The sequence below is a fragment of the Podarcis melisellensis genome, assembly GCF_964234715.1.
Source record: "Podarcis melisellensis genome assembly, chromosome: 2".
Classification (NCBI taxonomy): Eukaryota; Metazoa; Chordata; class Lepidosauria; order Squamata; family Lacertidae; genus Podarcis; species Podarcis melisellensis.
In genome coordinates, this window is record NC_138529.1 from 119,602,982 (window position 1) to 119,621,819 (window position 18,838).

At 44.9% G+C, this 18,838-nt stretch overlaps 1 protein-coding gene across 1 annotated transcript; it reads left to right on the plus strand.

Moving 5' to 3' along the window:
* Positions 1–735: 735 nt before the first annotated feature.
* Positions 736–17,894, plus strand: LOC309363250 (uncharacterized protein; the record flags this gene model as incomplete). The annotated part of the gene is made up of 8 exons (XM_081899354.1): positions 736–1,029; positions 5,263–6,929; positions 7,715–7,841; positions 7,961–8,064; positions 8,172–8,298; positions 9,568–9,654; positions 10,549–10,899; positions 17,848–17,894. Exons 2-8 carry the CDS (start codon positions 5,313–5,315, stop codon positions 17,892–17,894), a joined length of 2,460 nt encoding a protein of 819 aa, XP_081755480.1. The 5' UTR covers positions 736–1,029; positions 5,263–5,312.
* Positions 17,895–18,838: the final 944 nt, after the last annotated feature.

Below are 18,838 nucleotides of genomic sequence, written 5' to 3' on the forward strand. Positions count from 1 at the left end.
ACCAGAGCAGCGCACGGAAACGCCGTTTACCTTCCCGCCGGAGCGGTACCTATTTATCTACTTGCACTTTGACGTGCTTTTGAACTGCTAGGTTGGCAGGAGCAGGGACTGAGCAACGGAAGCTCACCCCGTCGTGGGGATTCGAACCGCCAACCTTCTGATCGGCAAGCCTTGGCCTCAGTGGTTTTTAGACCACAGCTGAGATTCCTACATTGCAGTGGGTTTGGACTAGATGACCCTTGGTGACCCCTTAGAACTCTATGATTCTATGATTGAAAGAGCCAGGGGGTAGTGCAGGACCTGGGTTCAAATCCTCACTCTCAGCCCTACCTACTTCACAGGGTTGTTGTTGGGGATTAAATGAGAAAAGCCCTGCCTGCCAACTTTTTTGCTTCTTGGAGGAAAAGGCAGGAAATAAATACAATAAATAAATAAATAAATAAAGACTCCCCCCCCCCCAGTTCGGTCTGCAAATGGTACCTGAGCCCAACACCCCTCTCCCCATCTGCAATTCCTGGCAACTGATATTCACAGAATCATCGGATTGCAGAGTTGGAACCAAAGTCTCCTCCAATTCACCCCCCTACAAGAAGCTCCTTGGATGAAGAAAAAAAAAAAGAGAAGTGAATTAGATAAATGCAATAAACAAACAGTACCCCTATTTTTCAAAAAGCGCGCTGAGGATCTGAAAACCAGCCTGGGGCGTTACACGCTCTCAATTATCCCGCTTTGATCCGAACAAGGTCAAAGCTCTCCATTCTGTGGTTGGGTGGGGGTAGGAGAGGGGACGACGACTTGGGAGGTCGCCACGCCTCCTGCCCTGCAACGACCCCACCCTTCTTTTCCGGCAGCCGTGACTATTTATACCCTTAGTTTGCAAAGCTTTCTCACACGCGTTTGCAGCGTCGAGGAGAGATCGCTGTCTTTTCTTCTCTGGGGAACGTGTGGATTGCTGTACTGGAAATCATCTTTCATCCAGCAGCGCCCCTTTGGCAACAGAGAGTAGGATCGTCTGCCTAAAAACCTGAGGTTGGTTCCTTTTTACAATTGCTATGAAGTCTTTTTTTTTCAAATTGCCCACGCAGCCAAATTTAGCTTAAACCGCTGGGTTTGTGCTGGGTTTAAGCTAAACTCGGCTGCAGCGGCGATTTGAGAAACACAATTGCGCATTGTAAACACGTTAACGCCTTGGCAGGATTTTAAGAACACTTGTAATTTTAGTAATAACAAATTTAGTTGGTCTCTAAGGTGCTACTACTGGAAGGATTTTTTTTAAATTTTGTTTCGACTACGGCAGACCAACACGGCTGTACAACACCTGTAACTTGTAATTTTAGGGACATTATAGAAAAACTGAAGGAAAAATAACTTTGGAGTAATAAACATATGCAGTAGAAAAAAATATGGTAAAGGAACCAGGAGACTGGGTGGAGGAAAGTCACGAGATTCAGGGAATCCCGGGGGGCGGGCGGTTTAATATTGCTTTAGTATTTTATTGTTTTTCGTTTTTGTTACTGTGTTTTTATTGTTATATTTGTATAAAACCTAGTAAACTATTATTTATTTTCGCATTACGAAAGGAAGTCCAAATCTTCGAGAGGGCAAGCCGATGCACTTATTTGAAATTATGTTTTGCAAATAACTGCATCGGCTTGCCCTTTCGATGACTGGGACTACCATTCGTAATGCGAAACCTCCAGAGGTCTAGCATCTCGTGGAAGCAGGGATTTGCTCCCGGGAAAAGCGGAGTGTGTGTGGCTCTGTCCCAATTGATAGATCCGATCTTTAAAAATCAAATAGAGATGGGAGTAGCGGGATTGGGGGTCCAGAGCGGGCTTGGACAGAGAGGGGAGTTTTCTGAAAACTTTTGCCGGCAACCAGAAACTCCTCTCTCTCCCGACACCGCCGTCGCCAAAAGGGGATTTTTTTGCACGTTGGGGAGTCAGGGTCGGACAAGAAGGGTCAGTGGCGCAGCATATGCCGTCGCTGCCCAGGGCAGGCGCGTTCCCAAGGGGCGCGGAGTGCGCGCTCCGAGGGGCGCGGAGAGTGCGCTCCCAGGCGCGGAGCGCCTTCCCGCTCGCCTGCCTCCTCCAGCCCTGAGCGCGGGGCAATTGCGCACCGCGCGCCCTGACTCCTGCGCCTACCACCAGCCGTCGGGGGAAGGGGAGAGCTGTCACTGCGCGCTCCCGGCTGGAGAAGGCAGGCGAGAAGGAAGGGGAAAGGACGGGAAGGAGACAGGCGTGTGGGAAGGGGAGAGGAAGGAACTGGCAAAGAGGCACAGCAGCTGTAAAAATGGGTGTTTGGAAAGTAGGGAGGTTTTGTGCGTGCGTGCACGCACAAAAATGCGAAAGCCGGGGGGGGGGGATTGCATGCAGTCATGGGCGTAGTCAGGATTTTTGTTTTCTGTGCATTTTTATTGTTTGGGTTCGGGCAGCTGCCGGCTGCGCCCATGCATGCAAATGCAACAGATTGTGAGGTTGAATAGGAAATGCTTCAGGGAAACCTCTGCGTAACGACAGTCCTTCGGTCCCCCTCGCTCATGCACGCGATCTACCCAGGCTCTGTTTCTCGCTCTTTAAAATCTGAAGCTGTTGTGCCCTTGAACACTGAGAAACCCCTTTTGAATCCCCTTGGGCAGCTTTCAAGTAGACGCAGGGAAGATCTCTGTTCCCCCCCCCCGCCCCTCTTTAGAGCCATTTCATAGTCAGCTCCCCCTCAAAGTTGATCAAAGGCACGAACCCTTCTCATGATATTGTATTCGCATCCTGACTTTTAAACGTGCTAGTGTCCATTTTTATTACTTCAGTTTGTATCCAACTAAGAACAAGTAGTTCATAGGTTTCTTAATTTCAGCAGGTCTCCTCTGAGTAAACCTGCTGAAATTAAGAAACCTATGAACTTCTGTGGGGCCTACTCTGAGTAGGACTAGCATTGGGAACAACATATTTTTATGCTAGTTGCAAATTGCTTTGGCACTATTATCATTTATTGTGTAATGGGAGGTTATATATGTATGCACATATATATATATGTGTGTGTGTATGCATGTATGTATATATAAACACAACATATATACACAGCTCAAGTGTGTAAAACAAACAAACCTATAAATGGCTTACAAAATTTATAAAATAGAACAAAAAAAAATTCCTTCCAGTAGCACCTTAAAGACCAACTAAGTTAGTTGGTCTTTAAGGTGCTACTGGAAGGAATTTTTTTTTGTTTTGACTAAGGCAGACCAACACGGCTACCTATCTGTAACTATAAAATAGAACGTTAAAATGGCTGAATAAAAAAATACAGTGGTACCTTGGTTTACAACCATAATCCGTTCCGGAGGTCTGTTTGTAAACCAAAGCAGGTTGTGACCCAAGGTGCACTTTCGCCAATGGGGCCTCCAAAAAATTTTTTGTTCGTCATCCAAAAAAATGGGTTGTAATCCAAAAAAAGGTTGCAAACCAGGACATGCACTTCCGGGTTTGACATGTTTCTAATCCAAAATGTATGCAAACCAGGCTGTTTGCAAACCAAGGTACCACTGTAGTTAAAAGCAAATATTCGAAAACATTCAGAAGATTAAAATCCAGGGCAGTTAGTAAGAAAGGAAACACTTCTACATGTCAGTATTACATGGTGTGTTACAGAAATTAATGGAAAATTTCTAAAAATTTGTCGCTTTCCCCCCCGCTGAATGCATTACACATAAAGTTAAGGGTGAAAAAAAGATGTTCAACAAATGGTTTTCCTCTGAGGTAAAGTTAAATTAGCTCTAGAAATGTACTGCAAAAACCAGTCATTTTTGTCTTTCTTTATTAAAAAAATAAATGTCTGGATAGGCTTGCCTAAACAAAAATGTTTTACATGGGTGCTGAAAATAATACAGCAAGGATGCCTGTTTGATATCAAGAGGCAGGCAGTTCCAAAGTTTAGGTGTTACCACACGCTGCATCAATTTAGCCCCTCTTTTTGCTCACCTGTATTTAAATCGTTCTCTGTATATTTTTGGGAGAGGCCATTGGTCAGTCTTGTCTGGGGTTGCAGGGGGCGAGTGGGTGGTAGACCCATTACATTTTGGGGAGCAGGGTCCCCAAGACAGCATCCTAGGAACCCCAGCACCCCAAAAGCGACTTCTGCCTCACCACTGCAAAAGTGCTGGTGCTATTTGTCCTCTTAGTAGCTAAATAGGTGTTTATACGCAGACTCACTGCAAAACATGCTCTGGAGCTTCATTAGCTGCAAACCCTGAAATTTTGGGGCCCCTCCAAACTGGTGCCAAAGTTTTGCAATCCTTTCGCACTGCCCCGAACCGTGTAATTGACTTGCCCCTGGTTCATAGTAGTACATCAAACTGGGATCCCTAGAAGAGGCATAGGCAAACTCGGCCCTCCAGGTGTTTTGGACATCGGGTTTATTTGGTTAGATTTACAGATTATAGCCATCATCCCTGACCCCTGGTCCTGCTAACTAGGGATCATGGGAGTTATAAGTTCTGTGTTTTTTTTAAAAATGTTCTTTTTTCACATCCAGGCATTTAATAATGTTACACCATTCTAAATTTCAATCACACCACAGCTGCCTGTTCTGTAATGTGAAAGGAAGGTTAGAAATGTAGATCCTGCCGTGTTGCAGCACCTACTCTACTTGCCTTCTGATCAAGCACTTTTATGGCTTAAAAGTTGAGGGAATTTTAATAAGTTTTAGTTTTTTTAAAAAAAATATGTTTCAAAATACAATGGGGTTCCCTCCCTTGATGTTACAGTATTATTATTTTTTAATTGATTTGAGGCTTTTAAAAAGCACACACAAAAAACCCAAGCAGTATAGAAATTCTATGAAATAAATTAATGCTATATTTCCAATAATTTTCTGAAACAGTGCCATGACCACACCTGTTTCCTATTTCTGATGTGAGACTTTTGCTTGTGGAAGAAAGTGCCGCAACAGTGCAGGCTAAGGGAAAAATTTGTGGGGGGAACACATGGTTTGGAGAAGAGTAAGTGGCAAATTTGCAGAGAATAAAATCAACTTTTCTGCCAATCATCTGCACCTTGTTGTGAGTTGCAATCACTATGAGGTCCAAAAGACCTTGGGGATCAGTGCAGAACCTGCAGGTTCTGACTTGGGAAATAAGGAGACTTGGATGAATCCAAAAACTACAGTGCACATTTAAGCTCATACAAATTGCCTTCCATTAAATTTCAATGGGTGCTTCTATTGAAAAGCAGTGATTGATTGATTTTCTCTCTCTTTCTCTCTTACCAGAAAAAAACTAGACTCGGCTGGATTGCTTCACAGTGAATGCCTCTTGCACAATGGGCAACCTGCAGAATAAGATGGAGAGGACAAACGAAAGGAACTGGTTGGGACCACAGTTCAGCATAAAAGAGGCATGGAGTGGTTCTCAAAACCCCACTGAAGAATCTCCACTGCAGCCTTCCCAAGAGGATCTTTTGGAGCTGGAGGATGAGAATTTCGTTCTGGCACTGGAAAGCAGTATGGAGAAAGAGAAGGAACCGTCCAGTTCTGACACGCTGAACTTGCCACTTCCGGCGCAAGCACATTGTGTCCAAGTTCCCCTGAACAGCACCCCAGGCGAGGTCCCAAAGCTGCGTAGAAGCAGGCGCCTCCTAAGGCGGTCCTCCTCCACGTCCCTTGAGCCAGAGGACACCACCGCTATGGAGCCACCAGCGAAAAGGCAGAGGATCTCTTTCGTGTGGAGATACTTCACGACAACAAGCAAATTTGTGGTCCAGTGCCGTGTCTGCCATCGGGCCGTTCGCCTTGGGAGGCCTGATGGTTGCCAACTGGTGGGAACCACTGCAATGCACAGTCACATGATGAGAAAGCACAGAGACGTCCTTGACAAGGCGTCAGAAAGTGGCAAGACTGCATCTTCCAGGCCTCGAACCCGGTCTGTCTCAGGCACTTTGGGATCTCACTCCGCTCTTAACAAACCAGCAGGAAGTGGCCAGATGACACCCTCCAGGCCTCACACTCGGTCCATGTCACGCAGTTCTAGATTGCCGTCCACTCCGCTGACCTGTGTGGCATGCCAGCCAATGGAATTCACTTTGCTAGAGGGCAACAGCAGCCAAGATTTTGAGTCCAGGGATGGCAACGCTGTGCTGGTACAGGAGGACTGTGCAAAGGAAAGGGCACTACCAGCACTCAATGAAGGAGGAACCTCTGGCTTCAAAAGGCCCCAAAAGAACCCACTTCAAAAGGTTGCCGCCAACATGGAACCATCAGCCCATCGTGGGAAAACGCCTTTTGTGTGGAAACTCTTCACCAAGGATGCCAATAGCAAATTTGCGGTCAGTTGCAGTCAAACTGTTAGTCTTGGGAAGCCCAGCGGCTGCCAGCAGGTGGGAACCACCACAATGCAGAGTCACCTCATGAAATGGCACAGAGATGTGGCTGACAAGGCCAAAAGGAGCAGCAATACAACACGCTCCTTCCCTCCTAGGCAGAAAGAAAAGGCAAATGACCGGCTCTGTGGAGGAAAGTTGGAAGAGCTAAACTCTGTGGATACTGACGCAGGGAAAAGAGCAGGGGTAGCTCCTCACACCGTCCAGGCGAGGGGCAGTGTGACAGCCTCAAAGAGAACCGCTCAGGAGATCCTGGGTGAGGAGGACGCCCTCAGCTCAGACGCTCGGCGCCAACGTTTCAGGCATTTCCGCTACCAGGAGGCCGAGGGGCCCCGAGAGCTTTGCAGCCAATTCCATCACCTTTGCCAACAGTGGCTGAAGCCGAAGAGATGCACCAAGGCTCAGATGCTGGACCTGGTGATCCTGGAGCAGTTCCTGGCTGCCCTCCCCCCGGAGATGCAGAGCTGGGTCAAAGATTGTGGGCCAGAGACCAGCGCCGAAGCAGTGGCCCTGGCTGAAGGTTTTCTCATGAGCCAAGCAGAAGACCAGAAGGAGGCTGAGGTGAGAGACTGTTTTGCTCTGGTAATTCCAAGGCCCCCAATCCTTTTGTTGTATTTAGATTCACTGCCTCAGGAAGTGCTGATCCATCTTGTAGCTGATAAATTAGACCCTCTCAGGTGCTGAGATCAGCAGATGGGGCCCTCTTGGTAGTTCCTGCACCCTCAGAGGTTTGGTGGGTGGCAGAAGGCCTTCTCTGTGGTGGCCCCTAAGCTGTGGCACTCCTTCCCCACAGAGGTACATCTGGTACCTACATTATACAGCTTCCAGCGAATGCTGATGACGCTCATTTTTACCCTGGCTTTTGAGGTGTATGCTTTTAGGACTCCCCTTACTTCTATGAATCTAATTTTTGAATTGTTTTTAGTATTGTGTTTTAATGCTGCAACCTGCCCTGGGACCTTAGAGTGAAAGGGAGGGTAAATAATAATTATTAATAATGATGATGATACCGTATTGGCCCAAATATAAGCTGCTCCCTTCCTCGCTTTCTCCCTTCCCGGTCTTGGGGGAGAGGACGGGGGACTACGCGTGGGACAGGCACCACTTTGCTGTGCTCCTGGCTGCATACTGGATAATTTTTGTAAGGTCGTGAATATAAGCTGCACTTTAACTTTTCATGGTCGGAATTTTTTGGGGGGAGTGCGGCTTATATACGGGCCAATACGGTAATAATAACTTAATACTTGAACATTTATTCATCTTGCGTTATTTAATGGCACCCCTGACCTGTTTCCTGTCTTTCCTCCCACCCCCTCCCCACTTTCTTGCATGGGTTCCTATCTCAGGTGCAGGAGATGTCATCCAAAACAACCTCACGTTTCATGGAGACGGAGAACACTCTACCAGATGCCACCGAGAGACCACTGTTCAGGGAGATCAAACAGGAGGCTGACATGGACACCACCTGTTTGGGTAAGGATCATAATGGAGCCGGCTTCAACATAGTCTCTCCTTCTCTTGAATATGCCTGGATGCTGTGGTTAAATTACGGAGCCTAAAATGCCTCCCCGTTTTCTTTGCCTTCTCCGTAGGATGTCAAACAACGTTTGGAGACAGCAGGATGGCCCCAGAGGTTCCTTCTAGGCCTCCTCCTCTTTGTGGTGGACTGGAAATGGCTTCTGGTGGACTGGAACAGGTATGGGGTGGGTGGAATTGTTGGGGAGATGGGCAGGGGACCACCCAGGACCCCTTTTTCAAGACCCAGCAAGAGGTGCGGGATTTGATGGGAAATCCTTCTTTCAGGCTCCCGTGTCCCTTGAGGAGGTGGCCGTGCATTTCAAAGAGGACGAATGGGCTCTGCTGAATCCGGACCAGAGAGCGCTGCACAAAGAAGTCATGGAGGAGAATTATGCGAGTCTGGTATTTCTAGGTAAGGCTCCTCCTTGGTTTTGGCCGATAGACCCTGAAAGCAGCAATAGTTGCTGCTCTTTGCATGCAGCACTGCATTGTGGGAAACGTCACGGCGTGTGACAGTAGCTGATAGGGACTTTAGTGTGGCGGTCTCCACCCTGTGGAACTCCCTGCCTTCTTTCAGACATCTACATAGCTGTCAACTTTTCCCTTTTCTTGCGAGGAATCCTATTCAGAATAAGGGAATTTCCCTTTAAAAAAGGGAAACGTTGACAGCTATGCGTCTCTTAAAAACTTTACTTTTCAGACACATCTTTACAATATGTATTCCCCCTTTCAGCCAGCTAGTATCTGTTGCTGTTTTACTGATGTTTGCAAACACGTTTTACAGATATTTATTTATATTATTTTAAAGTTTATTTATACTTTTCAAATCCATACATTTCATTAATTTCACAATCATTTTAACATTTCAAAGTCTGGCTTCCTTCCCCCCTCTTTCTGCCGTTCCTTAAATTTATTTTTTAATATCTTCAGCATATCCAAACTCATTTAATTTGCTCATTTAATTATCTACTTTAAATATAAACTCGAATGAAACTGCAGGTTATTGCAGTAATCCTGCCCATGTTTTTATCTGTTTGCAATTTATCTGTAAATATTCACTAAGCCATTTCCATTCTTTTATAAAAAGTTTATCTTGATTTCTTATTCTTCCGGTAAATTTCACCATTTCTGCATATTCCATAAGTTTTTGCATCCTTGCTATTGTAGTCACATACATAAATAAATTTCTATAGTTCTGTCGCTAAATTCTCAAAAGAGAAGCTTCTGGGTTTTTTTTTTTTTTTTTTTACAAAGGTTATTTTGAACATCCTCTTCAATTCATTATTTATCATTTCCCAGTAAGCTTACTGGCTTACCATACCATTTTACAGATATTTATTGACTGATTTAATTGAATTTATGCCACGAGCTGCCTTGATATATGCTATGAAAGTGCAAATAAAAAAAATTCAAATAAATAAATAAATATTCAGTTAAATAAGCTCTGGCCCCATCCAAACTATTCATTTATGGCAGCATTATAACATTACCCAGGCCTATGGCTATTAATCTATGCCCTGTAAAAGTGTGGGGACTATTATTATAATTAGGTTGTCTGTCAGTATGCTCTTTACTATGTTTTTGTCATCGATGCTGTGTAATGTGTTTTAACGTTGTACGACGCCCTGATAAAGGACAGTATATAAATTTAATAAATAATATCTTCTTTCTCTGAAAAAAGGACTACCTGTCTCCAGATCTGACATCGCTTTGCAGAAAGAATGGGAAAATGCATTCCTTGAGGGCTCTGAAGAAGAGACATTAGCAGGTAGGTGCTTAACTGACATGGGACTCCTGCATTTTCGGCCTAGCAAGCTGTGCAGACACCTGGCAGGCATTTTGATTTCTGTGTGGCCAGACTCCCATGCCCTCCGTAATTAAACTCGGCACCAGAAGGAGGCAGGGCCTTTTTAGTAGTGTCTCCTGCACTCTGGAATTCACTTCTGAAAGGTATACAACCGGGGTTCCCCTCAGTTTAAGAAAGTCTTTATAAAAACTCACCTGTTTTCTCTTACCTGTAACTGAACGCTGAAGAGGTAGCTCTCTACCCTGGCACCTTGAGACATGTTTTGAGAGCCTGCCCCTTTCCCAGGACTGTAATATTTTCATCCTTTTTAAAATTACGGATTTTAGATTGTTGTAAACCACCCCAGGACCCGTTGGCAGAGGGTGCGTAATAGATTTGCTTTATGCTACTTATTTTACAAAAACATTATTTAGCGCTTGATTATAGAAAAACCTCAAAGCAAGGCACTAAGCAACTTCAGCTATTCCCCCGCAGAAATCAAGGGTAAATTCAAATAATTTAAAATAGTAATAAACTACAAACACACCAGTATTCTAGATATCTGGGTAGACTTGTCGGAGCAAAAATGTTTTTAGCAGGCGCCAAAAAGAGTAGAGTGAAGGCACTTGTCTCATATCAATATGCAGGGAGTTCAAAAGTATAGAGACTGCCATACTAAAATACCGATTTTCTACAAATGCAGAACACGTGGCATGTGTAAGTATCGGTTATTATTTCCTTTTCACCATCAGAGGCTGTTTGATGGAATTGAAAGGGATCTGCCTCCCCACTCAATATTTTCTGCTTTCTTTGATTTCATTGAGTTTCCTTCCTGATTTGAGGACCTGTTCCTGATTTCTCTCTCGATTCTTTCAGGTGATGGGAGTGATAGCGATGAAGAAAACAGTCCTCAGAGAAAGAAAACTGAACAAAAGCAGAAAAAGCGCTTGACTTCTGTAGGGGCTGGCTTCCGTGAAGTTCCAATACTGGCAGAACGTCACGCAGGAAACAAAAGGAATATTGAGAATGGAGAGAGACTCTTGATGTGCTCAGAGTGTGGGAAGGGTTTCATTGGCTGGATGAACCTTACTAAACATCAGAGAATCCACATGGGAGAAAAACCACATTCAGAGAACAGGAAGCCATTCTCTCGCAGCTCAGACCAGAGATTCCATGTTGGCACAAAGCCCTATAAATGCTCAGAGTGTGGAAAGAGCTTTGTTCAGAGTACGTACCTGAGAGTGCATAAAAGAATTCACACAGGCGAGAAGCCGTACAAATGCTTCGAGTGCGGAAAGAGCTTTGGCTGGAGTGGAAACCTGAACAGGCACCACAGAATCCACACAGGGGAGAAGCCGTATCAATGTTCCCAGTGTCAGAAGAGTTTCCGTCACGCATCAAGCCTTAAACTTCACCAGAGAAATCACGGAGTTGAACGCACTTTATAAACATCGAGGTTTTTGTGGAATACATACGTTAATCCGCATTACCAAACTTGCACTTGGGAGAAACTCAACGGCTAAGAGCAGGCATAGGCAAACTCGGCCCTCCAGCTGTTTTGGGACTACATTTCCCATCATCCCTGACCACTGGTCCTGTTAACTAGGGATGATGGGAGATGTAGTTCCAAAAATACCTGGTGGGCCAATAGAGGAGCGTGGATATTCTGGTATCCCTTCAGGAGAAAGCACATGAATAATTACAACAACCTTCACAATTTGGTGCCCTCCAACCACATAGGATTTGCACCAGCCTGGAGCTACGATACTTTTGAATATTATCACTGTCCCGTTGTGTTTGAAAGGAACTATTGGACAGCACTTTGATTGACTTGTTTATTTCCAGAGTCACGTTTTCCCCTCATTATGACTTACTGGCATTGCATTGCAGTAGGATGTGAGGTTTTTCATTGTTTCTCCTGGGCTGCCTCATGTGTAGCAGTGCAGAAAGGCGAGCCTACTAAACCACAAATGCAGTGCAATGAGCTATTCTGTTTTTGTACACAGCACACACACTTTGATAAATAACGACCTTTTGCATTGCCTTGGCGACATTTGAAAATAGGTCTTGGAGATGCCAGTTTTGTGTGGATGCCTTTTGGATATCTAGACTGGATTTGAACACATCAAAGAAGAGTTTCAGTTAAACGTCTTGTAAATTTAAACAGGGAAATCCGGGAGGGAAAGATGGGACTCCACAGCGCCATCTGGTGGCACAGTGTTATATTGCATACACAACACTTTCTTTATCAGCCTAGCAGAGTACTTAATGTGATGAGCACTATGTATATAATTCTTATTTTGTTACTATTTGTATTTGTTATATAAGGTTATTTTTTATCTGTTGAATTTGCAAATAAACGATTTTTTAAAATGAAACAAATTTTTTTTGGTGGAAATTGTGTGACCAGAGGCCTGGCTTTCTTTTAGCTAGTGTTTTAAACTCCACAACTTAAAGCCTTTGAAAAGCGCAGCAGCTTGAGGCAGCCGTAGTTCTGAATCAGTTTCTGGTATTCATGGGTGGGGAGAGTTGTTATTGCACTATTACAAAGTTGGAAGAGACCCTAAGGAATCTCTGCTAAAGCATCCATGACAGAACTCTTTGGTTCAGACTCCTTTACTTCACATTGCTTTAAACAAATGTGCAGGAATCAATGTAGGCTTCTCCTAGAGGACATAGGACCTTACTACAGTGGTACCTCGGGTTAAGTACTTAATTCGTTCCGGAGGTCCATTCTTAACCTGAAACAGTTCTTAACCTGAAGCACCACTTTAGCTAATGGGGCTTCCCGCTGCCGCTGCGCCGCCATTTCTCTCCTTATCCTGGGGCAAAGTTCTTAACCTGAGGTAATATTTCTGGGTTAGTGGAGTCTGTAACCTGAAGTGTATGTAACCTGAGGTACCACTGTACTTCTTTAAAAGTGAAAGCTGCTGCTGCTGCTGCTTTGGTGAGCACTCATAGTCGAGTAAGATTGTCTTCCATAAACACGGTTCTAACAGTGGGTCTGTAAGTGACTGTGGAGGCCAATTCTGGACCCACACGTCCTTCCACAGTGGGGACATAGGTTTCCGGGTGGGAGTTGATCACAGTGAGGGTTTGCCAAGCGTGCCTTCCTCTTAGCACGTTTCTCCCTTTCGTCCTGAGTTTGAGCATCTTCAAAGTCCAGGACACCTTTGGTAAAGGCTGTTCTCCAATTGGAGCGCTCCATGGCCAGTGTTTCCCAGTTGTTTATACTACATTTTTTAAAGATTTGCCTTGAGAGAGTCTTTACACCTCTTACAGTCATAGGAAATTGGTAGGGCTATGGATGTTCTTGGCCTGAAATCCTGGAGTAGATCTACACTTAAGGTTTTTAACGCTAAAAAGGAGTTAAGGAATTATTCTGACAATCATATAACCATGCGACTTTTTAAAAAAACCATTCATAATGCATTATTAAAATGTGACACCAGAGGGCGCTGCAGAGCAAACAGAAACCAGGGAGGGAAAGCGAAACCAAAGGGGACTTTTGCTGCCTTGACGTTTTACAATCATATTTCTAATATCGTTCTAATAACTTTTAAAAGGTGAGTGTAGTTCCAGCCCTAGACAGCCACTGCCAGTCAGTCCAGAAAATACTGAGCTGGACAGATAGATAGTATAAGGCACTTTGCTATTTTCCTATTGAAGCAGAGGGCTAAAGCTCAGTGCCTGGGCATCTGGTTTGGTTTGGTCCCCAGTTCTGCATAGCCAGACTTGGTTTACCAGGCCTTCTCCTGTGGGCCACAAGTCCATTTTGGGCAAGTCACAAAACATCTGATGTGGGCAGGGCAGGGCAGGGCTTCAAAGAAACAACCAGGAGTCCCTGATTGTTGGATTGCTCCCATCACCCATCAGCTGAAACTGCTGCTAAAATAATAACAATAACAATTTATTTATACCCCACCCATTTGGCTCGGTTTCCCCAGCGACTCTGGCTGGCTCCCAACAGAATATTAAAAGCACGATAAAACATCAAACGTTAAAAACTTCCCTAAACACACCTGCTTTCAGATGTCTTCTAAAAGTCAGATAGTTGTTTATTTCCTTGGCATATGGCGGGAGGGCATTCCACAGGACGAACGCTACTACCAAAAAGGCCCTCTGTCTGGTTCCCTGTAACCTCACTTCTTGCAGTGAGGGAATCACCAGAAGGCCCTTGGAGCTGGACCTCTGTGTCCAGGTTGAACGGTGGGGGTGAAGATGCTCCTTCAGGTATACTGGGCCAAGGGCGTTTAGTTCTTTAAAGGTCAGCACCAACACATTGAATTGTGCTCAGAAACGTACTGGGAGAAAATGAATGTGTTTCAGGACCGTTGTTATATGTTCTTGGCGGTCACTCCCAGTCAAACTGCTCAGAAGACTGATTTGACTTTCCCAGATAAGATCAGAGACCTACCCAGTGCTACTTTTCCAGAAGAAGAGGTAGTAGAAGAAGAGGAGTTTGGATTTGATATCCTGCTTTATCACTACCCGAAGGAGTCTCAAAGCGGCTAACCATCTCCTTTCCCCTCCTCCCCCAGAACAAATACTCTGTGAGGTGAGTGGGGCTGAGAGACTTCAAAGAAGTGTGACTAGCCCAAGGTCACCCAGCAGCAGCATGTGGAGGAGCGGAGACGCGAACCCGGTTCACCAGATTATGAGTCCACTGCTCGTAACCACACTAGTGCCGGAACCCACCACGAACGCCTCCCTTTTTGTCTTAGAATGGCAATGGCACCCACATAAGAGGTGCTGGAAGTCACCTGAGAGGTTCCAGAACCTACCTGAGAGATGCGGGAACTTACTTCTGGTGGGTTTCCCCCTGGAAAAAAAGCCCTGACCTACCAGCTCCACCTGGTACGCAAACTGAGACCCTACCTGCCCGCGGACTGTCTCGCCAGAGTGGTGCATGCTCTAGTTATCTCCCGCTTGGACTACTGCAATGCGCTCTACGTGGGGCTACCTTTGAAGGTGACTCGGAAACTACAACTACCGTAATCCAGAATGCGGCAGCTAGACTGGTGACTGGGGGCAGCCGCCAAGGCCACATAACATCGGTCTTGAAAGACCTACATTGGCTCCCAGTACGTTTCCGAGCTGGTGTTGACCTTTAAAGCCCTAAGCGGCCTCGGCCCAGTATACCTGAAGGAGCATCTCCACCCCCATCGTTCTGCCCGGACGCTGAGGTCCAGCGCTGAGGGCCTTCTGGCGGTTCCCTCATTGCGAGAAGCAAAGCTACAGGGAACCAGGCAGAGGGCCTTCTCGGTAGTGGCGCCCGCCCTGTGGAACGCCCTCCCATCAGATGTCAAAGCAATAAATAACTACCTGACATTCAGAAGACATCTTAAGGCAGCCCTGTTCAGGGAAGTTTTTAATGTGTGATATTTTAGTGTATTTTTGGTTTCTATGGAAGCTGCCCAGTGTGGCTGGGGAAACCCAGCCAGATGGGCGGGGTACAAATAATAAATTATTATTATTATTATACCCTACAACAACAGGCAGTATGGACCAGAGCACATTTTCCTATTGGCTGAATTATTACTCCTTTCAGCCACTCCTGATCTGTCTTGGGTGGTTGCCAGGAGTAAATGCAGTGTAAGCCGTCAGTGGAGACTTAAGGAAGCTGGAGAGGCTCCAGAAGTAATTTGCATTTTCTCACCATGGATCATAGAGAGAAGTAGAGTTCGTATGTCCTCCATTCCCCGCTCCACCGTGGAGCACAGCAGGAACCCCTAGCTGACCCCAATCCTCTCTGATGCATGCACATCCTGTACACTTCCGGTGCCATTAGCCAATTTGCTTCTCTGGCTCATGGAGCAGAGTTGTAGCAAAGTGCACACAGGCATGAACATTTTGAGCAACACAACACTGGCGATGGTAAGAGGACTTTGGTTGTTCCCAGCAATGTTATGTTAGCTCTCTGAAATTTGGAATGTCTCCAGGTAGAATGGTATAAAGATAACCCCAATGGCAGCTGAAGGGCAGAAATCATCCAAGCTGCTGTCTGTAGGCTACTTTTGCTCACACAACTGGACTTTTGTCGTTTTCTTACTCCTTTCTCCATGGAGTCCTGCCTACATGAACTCTGGGAAGTTGCAGGGAAACAGCATAACAGGGTGGGGAGCCTGATTGTGACTGACTGCTGGGTCCAGTTCTGCCACAGCAGATTGGAATTATCTATCCAAAGTCCTGAAACCTCATCACTGAGGAATAGTGAACGTCTAGTGTTTCCACTTTATTTTATTTTTTTAATTTAATTGAAATTTTCAGATAAACAAAAGCATACATAATAACAGACGAGACACAGGGAACAAAACCTGACCATGAACGTGATCCCAGTGCCAATTGTAAACACACAGAAAGAAGGGTGGGGGCACAAATAATATTGGAGAAGAGGTTGTTGTTGTTGTTGTTTAGTCGTTTAGTCGTGCCCGACTCTTTGTGACCGCATGGTCCAGAGCACGCCAGGCACTCCTGTCTTCCACTGCCTCCTGCGGTTTGGTCAAACTCATGCTGGTAGCTTCAAGAACACTGTCCAACCATCTCGTCCTCTGTTGTCCCCTTCTCCTTGTGCCCTCCATCTTTCCCAACATCAGGGTCTTTTCCAGGGAGTCTTCTCTTCTCATGAGGTGGCCAAAGTATTGGAGCCTCAGCTTCACGATCTGTCCTTCCAGTGAGCACTCAGGGCTGATTTCCTTCAGAATGGATAGGCTTGATCTTCTTGCAGTCCATGGGACTCTCAAGAGTCTCCTCCACCACCATAGTTCAAAAGCATCAATTCTTTGGCGATCAGCCTTCTTGATGGTCCAGCTCTCACTTCCATACATCACTACTGGGAAAACCATAGCTTTAACAATACGGACCTTTGTTGGCAAGAAGAGGTAGAAACACCAATAGGAAATGCCAATAAATATAAATTATATATATATATTTCTTTTTAAGAATGCATAAACCAGTTTAAGATGTAAATAATAGTACAAATACTTCTTTTTGCATCCAAGATACCTTGCAGAAAATTAAATTGCAAGGACTCTGTGTGCAACCTTCACTGTAGTTTTTACATTCAATAGCTAAAAATACCCACTAAATCTTTTTACGTCTGCTAAAAGTTTTCAAACTTTGTCAGATAGAACTAATTTAGCAATAACTTTAAATGCTGAGAGTTAAATCTTAAGAGCAAAGCCTAGGAATAAAGAGGACAGCAATGTATACTTTTAGAACCAGTAAATTACAATATGCAGGAAAACCAAGGGTAATTCAAGAGATTTTTAAAATTCTTATGCAATAACAAACCTAATAGATGTATTTAGTTAACCATTACAATGAACCTGTGGGTAGATTTACAGACCTGTGACTATAGTTACAGTTTCTTATAACCATTTGTCTCCAGATAATTTATACATTTTCAAGCTAAATGCCAAAAATGATTAGGCATGAAATCAGTTCATCATGGAGGATGGAGATTCAGGGTGGGGCAAGATAGGACAGCTCCCTGTTGTCACAAAACAAATTCAACAAATGAAAACCAAATAACTGAAAATGACACTTTAGATCTAAGTTGTCTGTTATACTCCATGACTTTTACTGCTACTGGTCTAAACCACAGAGCCTAGGGCTTGCCGATCAGAAGGTCGGCGGTTCGAATCCCCGCAATGGGGCGAGCTCCCATTGTTCGGTCCCAGCTCCTGCCAACCTAGCAGTTCGAAAGCACGTCAAAGTGCAAGTAGATAAATAGGTACCACTCCGGCGGGAAGGTAAACGGCATTTCTGTGTGCTGCTCTGGTTCACCAGAAGTGGCTTAGTCATGCTGGCCACATGACCCGGAAGCTGTCTGTAGACAAATGCCGGCTCCCTCGGCCTATAGAGCAAAATGAGTGTGTAACCCCAGAGTTGTCTGCGACTGGACCTAACGGTCAGGGGTCCTTTACCTTTACCTTTACACCTGCCATTCCTTATTCCACCATCCCTTTAGAGTGCAATGAATTGTATCTCCAGCGCTGGGCCCATTTCAGCCGTGTAGCTGTTGCTAGGTGGATGATTTGATGCTTATATCACCCATTTGGCAGGGTTTTAGTTTTTAATTTTTGTATCCCGACCTTTCATTTGCTTTCAATTCTACTACCCTTTTTCCTTTCTCCTTCCTTGCCCTTCTCTCTCTCACACCCCACCTCTTAGCAAAAGCTGCTAAGGTGATGCCCAAGAAAAGGCGCGTACCTGGCTGACTCAGTGACCTTTCTCCACAAACGCCAGGAAGGCTGAAGTCAGAGCCGGTTAACTCCCTTGTATCTGCCACTAAGGCATTAAGCAGTTTATGTTTGAAGCATTTCTTGCCCTTCCCTTCCCTCTGAGACTGGTAAGGAGCTTTTGTAATAAGTCTAATATATGCATTTTAAAATTGTTTTGCAAGACCTACTTAACCTTCAGATTCAACACAACCTAATCAAGTATTCTGCATAGGATTGCACTTGAAGAATTCCAGGGTTTTTTTTAGCTGAAAAGCATCAGCATCCACGCATTACAGAAAACGTAAGTTTCCAAAATCCATAATTATCAGGGCATCAACTTTTTCAAAACGACCAGTCTTCTTTAAACGGATATTCTTCTTGTTCTCTTATTCTGTAAGTTAAATCTATGAGCTGCACGTATTCCATCAGTTTAAGTTGCCATTCTTCTTTAGCTGGGACCTCGCTCGCAGTGGCGTAGCGTGGGGGTGCAGGGGGGGCTGGCCGCACCGGGCGCAACATCTGGTGGTTAGGTTTAGGAGGGGGCAAATTACTTGCCTTGCCCCGGGTGCTGACAACCCACACTACGCCACTGCTCGCTCGTTTTCCATTTTGGGGCTAACAAAACACAGACCACAGTAGTAGCATACATAAATAGTCTTTTTTGACACCTGGGAATTTCCCTCTGAATTATCCCTAACAAAAAGAAGACTGGAAAATGTTCCCTGAATATATGGGTGAAAATTGTGTTTATTTAAAAACGCTGTTAGCATTGTAAATAAGTTTTGATGGATGTTACAATGGATTACCGAATGGTTTACTTCATGTAAAATATGCAGGGATTTATGCTATGCAAAATGAACCACGGAAAGGGAAGAAGGGAAGTCATTGATTTAAGGTTGTTTAAATGAATACTTTGAAATATATATATACTTTTTCAGAAC